Here is a 9,896-nt window from a genome sequence, read left to right as displayed (position 1 = left end):
TGCGAGGGAGCTTGGGGACACCCTCCAGCACATTTGGAGAAGTGCCACACAAAGTCACTGGGCTGGGGAGCAGCAGGGGCGGTGGCAGCAGTGAGGTGAGGGCCAGGCCTGGGGAGCTGCTGTGGGGTTCTGCCCTCTTGTCCTGCTGTCCTCCTGCCTGGCTGGCAGTGACACTGCTCCAAGTCGATAGTCAATGCAATAAAATAAGCTACTGGCGAGCAAAGCAGAGGCATGGCAACATAAGGGATGGGTCTGGAGCATCACCCCCTGCAGAGACATACCAGACTGAGCGTCTGCTATCAGTACCTTGCAGCATCCTCGTCTCTAGCCACTCTTCTTCCCAATGAAACAGATCTGTTTGAAATGTCCTTACTGCAACTGGCGTAAATCTGAGAAAAATCTTGGAATTCCCATCTCCAAAACCCAGAGAGGAGCTGCTGACTCTTGATCCACTCCAGTGTTTTAAACCAGAACACGTGCAAAGGAGACAGTGCTTCATTCATTGAGGATACTCTGGCATGTAAACAAAATGAGGAGATAAAAACTAAGTCTATGCATAAAAAAAAAAAAAGGGGGGGGTGGGGGGTAGAAAGGAAGGACACGGGAGCTGCTGCCCTGGGTTAGAAATGCAGTGGCAATGTCTGAGAGCCGGTGAACCGCGAGCAGCTGCAGCAGCACCTCGCTCTGGCAATCCTCTGAAAATGCAGAAGTACCTCTTGGACCAAGCAACGCAAAGCCACAGGGCCACGGAAGCGTGCTGTAACCTTCCCTGGAGCTGCGATGGTCCTTCTTGAAAAATATAGTTTCACTACTCCAATGAATTGTTCAGGAACGCTCTGAGTGTTGCAAGGCAGCTGCACTGCAATTTTAACTCCCAGGCTCCCAGTTAGGCAGGCAAAGCCCAGCTGAGGGACAGCCATTTCAGGATTTTGTGGTTTGGTTGTTTTAATGTGAAAAATGAGAATAGCCACCAACTGGCTGTTCCTCAGTTCATTAAATGATGAGCATCTGCCATCACTACAATTATGAACTCGGGTCTGAAGTGACTCACCTTGTTTTGATTGCTCCACAATGCAGAGAAAATGAACACGTAAATGCTTTAATCAGTTTTTCCGTCAAATACTCTACAGGATTACTTTTGCCGAGAGTAGCCAGATCTGCTGTGGATTGCAACTTGAATTCACCACATTCTATATGCTCACTTTATTCTTAATAAAAACAAGGGATTAAATCAAACCGTCCAGAGTCACACGCAAGAATTATGATCCAATTAACACACGCTCTTCGGTCTGCTGTATTGAATGTAATCCTTATGCACAAATGCATTTTGCAGAGGTAAATGCAAATCAAGTGCACCACATGGTGCACAGACAGTCGGTGTGCCCCATGCACACTGCCTGACCGGCAGCCCCCGTGGCTCTTTGGTCACCCAGGCACGATCTACATCCTCAGATCCAGGGCTGCGAAGTTTTAATGGGTCTTAAGTTGATTTTCACATTGGTCTGCATGACAGGAGTGTCACCAGCAGCAACACTTTCAGGGCACTAGCAGAACGCTTCTTAGAAGTACCAATATTTCCCTGTATGCAGTCACTTCTCTAAAAAACAAGCCTCTACACAATAGGAAGTACACAAACACGATAAGCTTATAAACAGAAAATCATCCAGTACCAAGCAACAGTAACACAATCCCCCCAGGCACTTGAAAAGTGCTGACAAGTACAAAGAGAATTAAAACGCAGCTTGGAGAACATTAGGATGGACATGGCCATTTGAAGCTCCTTAAATAAACAACCTGAGCAGGCAACAGCAAACAGCAGATACCACTATGGCACATTCGACAGATTTGGAGTCTTCAGAAATGCTTCTCAGGTGCTGCCCACGGGGCCCTTCATGGCCAGCTCCGTCAGGCACATCTTGGTGACAGCAGGAAGCTGAGCATTATAACTTGTCACTTGCTGAGAAAGGACCCGAATGCCTATTCCTGCGGAGGGATGTACATGTCAGAATAACCGGCTTGGAGTTATTTAATGAGTTTGTTTTCCTGAGGATTTGTCAAAAAATCAGGTTCGTGTTTCTCAGTTCATTCTTTGAGTATGAAAGTTATTTCAGCATGTGTGTGTTTCCTGCCTCAAAATTCCTTTTTGTAACAATAAAAAGCCACGTTAACACAAGCTTACTTTCTGCAGTGTTGCACCTACCTCCATAGTTCTGACCTTTCAGTCTGATCAGAGGTGGAAATGTTCTCGAAGTTTCGAGAATGAAGCCATGTCACCGACAGCTCCCCTGTCTGCTGTGCTGGCGAGGTCATGCTAAGGTAACCACGGTTTCTGTTCTGTGATTTCTTCAGGCAAGATTTCTAAATATTAAAGGTGAAGCAAAGGTTAACTTTAAGGTTGTGTCATACTCTACATTTGGGTTCACGGTTTTATGGTCGCAACATAACCGATTTAAAGTAAAAAATCATCCTTGGCCAGAAAAATCATTCATATTACAGCAAAACCAGGCGCCAGGGAGAAACCACGCACAAAAAAAAGTATCTGTGCCCTGAGAAATGCAGTCTAAATTAGCAGAGATTCCTCTACATTGGCACCCTCTTGATAACTACAGCAATACAGATGCCAAGCTGAGTGTCAAGACATTTCAAGACAGACTCCTCTTCCCCCCGCTGCATTAGTACAGCTTAGTGCTCGTGCCAGTCATGGTGAGGAGCTGCCGAATACTTTTAAGAAGTCTAAATGGGGCCCATGTTATAAAGGCACAGAATTTTAGTATCATGCTGTAATCGTAATTTACCTAAGACTTCAAATCGGAGTAGGAACATCTTGTCTGTACTTTAAAGATGAACAGAACAAGAAACACTTTTACTAGCAGCACCGAGGGCAGCACGGATTGTGCCTTGGAGGCATTACACCCCGTCATGGAAGAAAAGACAATTCAAGAGCTTTTGCTTTTAAGATTCAGAACATGCAGAATAACTCCACAGCTCTCAAAAACATCACTCTCCCCTTCTTGTGAAACCACAGCTAAACAGACTTACCTTAAATGGACCATATCTACAATTTTGGGAAATGACTCATTACAAAAATACAAAAACCTCTCTGTGAATTCATCTGGGCAGGTTTCACTACAGTCTACAAAGACACATGATGTGGTTGTTTGCTGAATTATAGAAATCTTTGGAGAACACTGGAAAGGATCTCACTATGCTGATCAGATGCACAAGAAAAATGAACATTTAGAACATTAGAATTGGTGCCCACCAAGTTACCTGATTTCATATTCTGAAAGTGCCACACTACTTAAGTCACACATAGATGTGAGGTGCACACAGAGAGGAGCTGAAGGAAACATCTGCAATATCCCTTCATAAAATAACTGCTGGAAAGACAGAACCTGCAATAAGTTCCCTTATAACTTGGGAACCAATTTTTAGAAAGCAAGATAAGATGTCTGATGCAATGCGTTACTCAGATTCCAGTTCAGCTGCATCAGCTGTGTACCGAAACTACCTGCAGGGCCTCTAAGTTATTTCACGATAAGCCAAGAGGCTTTTGTCATTTTTTGGCCAATGGTGCCTCATGTAATAAAACTGATTTCCTTGGATCCTTTGAAACTTCTCACAAAGTACACATACATTGAGCTATGTGAAATTTAAAATCTAAGAGCAACAAAGACCGTCATTGTGTGGGATCTGTTCTTCAGCACTGACTATGGTTTGCCTCCAGAGCTCAATTAACTCTAAATGTATTCAGAGAAGAAAGACACAGCTCAGCTTAAACGCTGGACTGACACCAAGGGGCAAAAAAAGAAAAGTATTTCTACATCTAAGCCTCTGAAATGTACTTAAAGTTCACCGTGACATAGGCAAACAGTAAAATCTTTTTATAATCGCTTTTAACTTTACAATTGTTTAAGAATAAAAATTCAAAGAAACAGGAGTTTTTACATCAATTTTTTTGGCAAATAGTTGCCAAGTAATGCAAAAATAACTGCTGATGTGGTTGGAAATGCATCATGAAAATCTATTTTCCCCAAAGGCAGTTTGGTTCTTCTTGGTTACATCTTATTCCCAGCAGCGTTAAATGCCTTGGCACATTCTTACATCTGCAGGAACAATAAAGACATGCTCAAAGCAAAGTCTCACACAGAACAATTTACACCCACCTTCTTCCTTACCTTTTCGGCTTGCAGGTTCTGTGACCATCAGAGAGAAAGAAATTGAGTCACTGATGCTGTAGAACTCACACACAGAAACTGTATAAACCTCAATGGAAAACCATTTAACCAAACTGGTGAAATTTCTTCAGTGAATGAGCCCTCTGCCACATTTCCATAGCGGTTTGTAGTGTGGAACACATTTCAAACTGTATAAATATGATCCTCTCCTGAATCAGCACCAAATGTGTTTCTTGGGTTAATAATTTTTTTTTAAAAAATCTTACTATGCAAGTTTATTACACCAAAGTTGGGCCATACCTTACATCCCTTCTGTTCAAAGGGGCAGTGGCTCAGCACACCTAAACATCTGTGACTAAAATGATGGCAGAGGTAAGAGCCCAGGTCTCTGCCAGGCAGCTGGTATCACCTCTCTGCCACAGTTGCAGGACGGCTGGCACAAGCGCTTTTCATTTCAAGGTTTCCCTTTGCAAAACTGGGATTGCAGCAGCCGATTTTGTGCTGAAGCAGATCAAAAGAGCCCGTACCACCCATTTAATTGGCTTCAAATGAGGGCAGCCACTTCCACCTAAAGAAGCAACTGCATCGTAACCATTCCAGCTACTGCTGCAGCGTTTGTCTCATGAAACCACTGACGGCTCTGCGATACGCTGCGTGCAGTTATGTTACTGAAGCCTGATGTCAGATACTCTATTAACAAGTAATTAGATTCCTGAGGTATTATATGATAACAAGGCTGGGATGAATTCTTGACACTAAAATTGTTCTCAACACGAGTTTGAATTCCTGGGAGAAGGTAACATCTTAATAAGAAGTTCCAGCTATTCTTGGCATGAGGACAATTCTATTATAGAGTTATTGTAGTAGAGTATTCTGCATGGCACAGTGGATTTGTGCCAGGAAATCAGAGAGCTAATTACCCTGAAAACTTCTGATGTACAGATAATCTGGAATCGATGCACGCAGAGAAAGAGATTATCTTCAATAACATTACTTTTCCTTGTCTCCAACTGCTTTCTACTGAGTCCAGAACGCAGCAGTGACAGACTGCAATGCCATTTGCATACTACATTTTAAATATGCTTTCAAATAAATATTCTGCTTTTTGCAGCTGCCTGTGTCATGGCTTGTAAAACACTAGGGAGATGTTATTAAAATCCATCCCTCTGCAAAGGAAGGATGTAGTTCCTTGAAGAGGGAAGTACCTAACAAACTGCCAGCAGCTTTTGATGGTAGCTGAAAGGACTGTAAGGCTCAAAGCTCCTCCGCCAGCCTTGCTTAAGGTCTGACATGGATTTTTTAACGAGATCAGACCAGCAATTTTTCGTTTGTAAGCAAATCTTCCCTATTGAGGTCGAAATCCATGTGCTTTTGAGGTTAAGGCAAGGCAGATAAGGCAGCTTGAGGCTCCTTCTGGACTTGGCAGGCCCTGTTCAGCACAGATTTAGTTCTAAATGGGAAACGTGAGAAGAGGGCTGCCCGCAGGCCAAACGGACCCAGGGAGGATCACCAGCTTCAACCAGACCAACTCAGCCAGCAACAAGCTCCTCCTCAATGAATATTGCCCTATGCTAATTCCCAGCCCACAGGAGTTACTGGAACCAGGAGGGAAGACTGCTTCCTGGCCAGCTTGAACACTAGGTGCCACCTTAGGTAAACAAGGAACTCCACGGGCTGCTCTGCCTGAATGGGACGGCCAGCGAGCACCGACTGTGAGCAGACCTGGCAGTTTTTTTCCAACAGATGCCGATGCAGAATCATACTTGAATCCCAAAACATGAGAAGACAGACAGTCTGTAGCAAAACCTAATTTTACAAATCAAAGCAGAGCAAATGAACCATTTTTTTTATTCACATCCCTTATTTAGCACAAAGAGTTCACAGAAATAGCACCTTGAAAAAGTTTAGTGTGCTGTTAGCATTACAGTGTTTTTTGTTCAATTGTGTCCAAGTACAGGTCACAGGCTGTCACTCACTGTTTCCACAGCATCAGCTCTGGGGAGCAAGAATTTAATCAAGTTTGCTTTTTGACTAAAAACTTCGCTACATTCATTTCAGCAAATGTATATCTGAAATACCTTGATACGATTTTGGAAGCAAAATCATTAAGTTTAAAGAGGAAAAATTACTACAAGAATACTATAAATTAAGAAAATAAAAAGATTTAGATTTTTTTTTTAAATACAAGTCTTTCCTGTCAGATATATACTGCATATATTTAGCACTTTAGAATTAACGTCATTTCTGGGCATCCTCATCATACCACGTTATCACTCCACTCCCTACATTCAAGTACAGTTTAGCTGATCCCATGCTTTTGTGACCGATTCCTGTTAAAGCTTTCATCCTTCATAACTTTTACCAGCCAGTCCCTCTCATTCTCCTCATCAGAGTCACTCATATCACTGGAATCAGCAGCCAGGAGACGAGAATAATTAATTTTTTTCTGCCGTGGCAATTTAGATTGGACAATTAAAAATAAGAAGAGCCACAGCACCAGGCACACGCAGCACACCCTGTACAGAACTGCCAGGCCAAAGTATTTCATGACAAATCCTCCTGCAAAACTGCCCAAGCTGGCTCCTCCACCATAGCAGAGGCCCTGGAGAACAGTGTGCAGGGACCGCTCCATGCCTGGCGTGGCTATGTCATCCACCGTCATGTTAACCGCCCACCACAAAGCACCACTACTGAAGGCGGATAAAATCTGAATAAGGAGAGCTGACCACACAGTCCACAAGAAGGAGTAGCACAGAAGCTGGATTGCCAGGAGGCTTAGACTGACTGCAACAATTTTGCTGCTCGAGAAAGTCCTCAGCAACTTCCCTTTGAAGAAATAAAGCAAAAATTCAGCCAGGAGCCCAACGGCCACGAAAAGCCCCATGTACAGCTCGCTGCTGCCTTGGTCCTGCATCTGCCAGAAGAGAAAGTTGTGCACCACAGACCCAGCCATGCCAGTGAGGAAGACGGTGATGGTGTACAGGATTGCTTGGCTGTCGCTCCACAGTAGGGCCAGGGCTTTGGCCGTTTTGTTAACACGGTCAGCTTTCTTGGGAACGTGGATGGGAAAAAAGACAGTGACGAGCAATGACAGCGTTATCAGGAGTGCGTAGCCATAGAAGTGGACAGCGAGGCGAGTGATTGTAGCGCTGAGGAAGCAATTCAGGTGATCCACAAGTATGGCAATGCCGCAGGCACCTACAGATGCACCCAGGTAATTCCAAATCCACAGCCTGGCGTACCTGTCAGTCGCATCAACAAAGTCGAGATATTCATAGAGACTCTCATCTACCGTCCATTCCAGAGAGGTAGCCAGCAGTTCCCAAAGCACAACAATACCCAGTACGATAAGAAAAATCTGATGCTCTCTGTCCAGAAAGAGGTATTGCACTGCCTCGAAGCTGACACCTCGAGTGTCTTTCTGGTGGTCTGAAAGGTTCCCAGGCACATTAGTATCTCCAACAGTAGGAAGAGTTATGTTAAACAACGAGGGCTCATTACTTTCAGTAGCATAAAGGCTGCCTTCAGCATTCCCAGCCAGGTCTGTTACAGTGGGAGCCAGACTGCTGGTTTCCTTCCTGACTCCGGGTGAGGGAGGTCTGTAGGAGGGCAGCATCCCTGCTTCCCGGGTATCCTGGTTAACTGCTGTCACCGAGGCTGCCCAGCCCGAGGGACCGTCCCAGGAGACGTTTGTCCTTGTGCCATCCTCACCATCCTCACCGGCCGCTCTGCCGCCGCCGCCGAGCGCGCCTGGCCGGCCGGCCGGCCCCTGGGAGGCAGGGCTGCTCACCGCTGCCCCCCCGCTCGCTGTCAGGGCTGCAGAAGCCGTTCCCACCGGTTCTTTCGACCCAGCACCGACGGCCAGAGCAGGGTCAGTGCCGGCGGCAGCCCCGGTGCGGCCCGGCTGCCGGCTGCCGCTGCAGAGCCGCCCCCCCGCGGCCCCGGGGGCCGGCGGGACCAGGGTGAGCAGCAGCCCGGCCGCCGCCGAGCCCAGCAGGCAGCCGGCGACCAGGAGGCGCCGCTGGCGGCGGCCGCGGGGGCAGCGGGAGCAGAGCGGGGCCCCGAGCGCGGCCGCCAGGCCCCGGGCGCCGGCCACGACGCCCACCAGCGCGGCGGGCAGCCCCAGGTGCCGCAGGTACAGCGTCAGAAACGGGGCGGCGCAGGCCCGGCCCGCGCCCTGCAGCACACGGAACAGGCCCGAGAGGGCCAGCGCCCGGCCGACGTCCCACTGCTGGCTCATGGCGCCGCCGCATGCTCCTCCCGCGGGCACCGGCGAGCGGACGCGCACCTGCGGGCCCCGCTCCGCCCCACCGGGCCGCGCTGCCGCACCTGCCCGCCGCGGGGCCCGGCCCGCACCTGCCGCCCGGCCCGTTGCCAGGAGACGGCGGGCGGGGGTGGGACAGCGCCGCCTGGCGACCGGGAGGAGAGCGGCGCCGGGCGGGGCGGGGCCGGGCGCCCCAGCGGGCTGTGCCGCGTGTCGTGTCACGGGCCCGTGCCGACAGCATCACGGGGGCCATCGCGACACCGACATCCCGCGGAGCTGGTTCCGCGACACAACAGCAGCGCAGCGCAGCACAAAGTGGCAGAGCCTCGCTTCTGATGAGCCCAAAGCAAGGCATGGGGAGACCGCATCCTGCTGGCTTTGGAACACCCTTCGGAGGGGCTGTTCCCCGGCTCTGCTCCGTCCCACCCCGGAGGCTGCGCTCCTCCGGCTTTGGGGTCTGTCCGCTGCGGAGCACGGGCAGGTGGGACAGCCCGGGCAATGGGCACCTGCGGAAGGCTTAGCCAGTTCAGCCAAGGAAAGGGAAGAACTGGCCATAGGTCAGCCACCATCCGCTGGAGAGCTGTTTGCATCTCTGCTCGGCGTCAAGCCGGGCATGCAGAGCACCGTTGGGGGCATTTTGATGTAACAAAGACAAGTGTGATATAATGGCTTAAATAAATGTATTCAGAAAGGACTTCGACAGGCTGGGAGTCTTTCCAAGGAGGTGGGGAATCCTGCCAGGTGAAACCCCTAACACAGCTGCATCAGGAGGGTTTGTGCCTGCAAGCCCTGCCTCCAGGCTGCATTATTTATGAATGCACCCTGCACTCAGGTTTCTGTGCTCTCCCAGTCTCCAGGCAATCGTGTCCACCCTCATCCCCTTGAGGTCCACCTGCCACGTCTCTCCAGACGTTTCACCCAGACCATACACAGCAGGTGACGCTGCTCCGAAGCCGGCAGTTCCTGGGTCCAGGGTATACCTGCACACTGTTCCTGTTCTGTGGTCACTCTGTGATCTACATTAGCTGCCCATCATTTCCAGCGGTAAATAAAACCACCTGTGAAATTCTCTCACAGCTGGGCTAACTCATTAGTGCGAGTTCATGAACTGTTTCTGCTCTGTCAATGAGCAGCTCTCCTGCGGTCGGTCGGATCACCGGGCTTTAAGGGATGCCTGGAGAAAACCAGTGTTCCACTTTTCCCAGCCCAAGCCTCCGTGCGCTGGCCCTGTTCAGGGAACAGGGTGTTTTGAAGTAACAAACTTTGAGGGCTACAGGCTGCGGGGACATTGTATCGGCGCCGAGGGAATCGAGGGGCAGCCAGCATGGGCGCTATGCACTGCTGCTTCCGAGTTGCTGCAATTCAGCCATTTCTGCCCATCCCGTCACAAAAGAGCTCTTTGGCCACAAAGTGTCTCTATGTAACAGAGCACGCAGGTGGGGAGGAGAAGACAT

At 48.9% G+C, this 9,896-nt stretch overlaps 1 protein-coding gene across 2 annotated transcripts; it reads right to left on the bottom strand.

Annotated features, from left to right (window-relative positions):
* Nucleotides 1-1,188: 1,188 nt before the first annotated feature.
* Nucleotides 1,189-9,843, bottom strand: MFSD6L (major facilitator superfamily domain containing 6 like). 2 transcript variants are annotated; one of them, XM_080367507.1, is made up of 2 exons: nt 2,201-9,843; nt 1,189-1,983 (listed from the first exon to the last, which is right to left on the bottom strand). In XM_080367507.1, exon 1 carries the CDS (start codon nt 8,416-8,418, stop codon nt 6,478-6,480), a length of 1,941 nt encoding a protein of 646 aa, XP_080223633.1. In that variant the 5' UTR covers nt 8,419-9,843; the 3' UTR covers nt 1,189-1,983; nt 2,201-6,477. The 2 variants fall into 2 exon arrangements, with proteins under 2 accessions (XP_080223633.1, XP_080223634.1); XM_080367508.1 differs by having other exon boundaries at nt 2,216-9,843.
* Nucleotides 9,844-9,896: the final 53 nt, after the last annotated feature.

Source organism: Falco punctatus (assembly GCF_963210335.1).
Source record: "Falco punctatus genome assembly, chromosome: 1".
Lineage (NCBI taxonomy): Eukaryota > Metazoa > Chordata > Aves > Falconiformes > Falconidae > Falco > Falco punctatus.
This window is presented reverse-complemented; position numbering and strand designations above follow the sequence as displayed.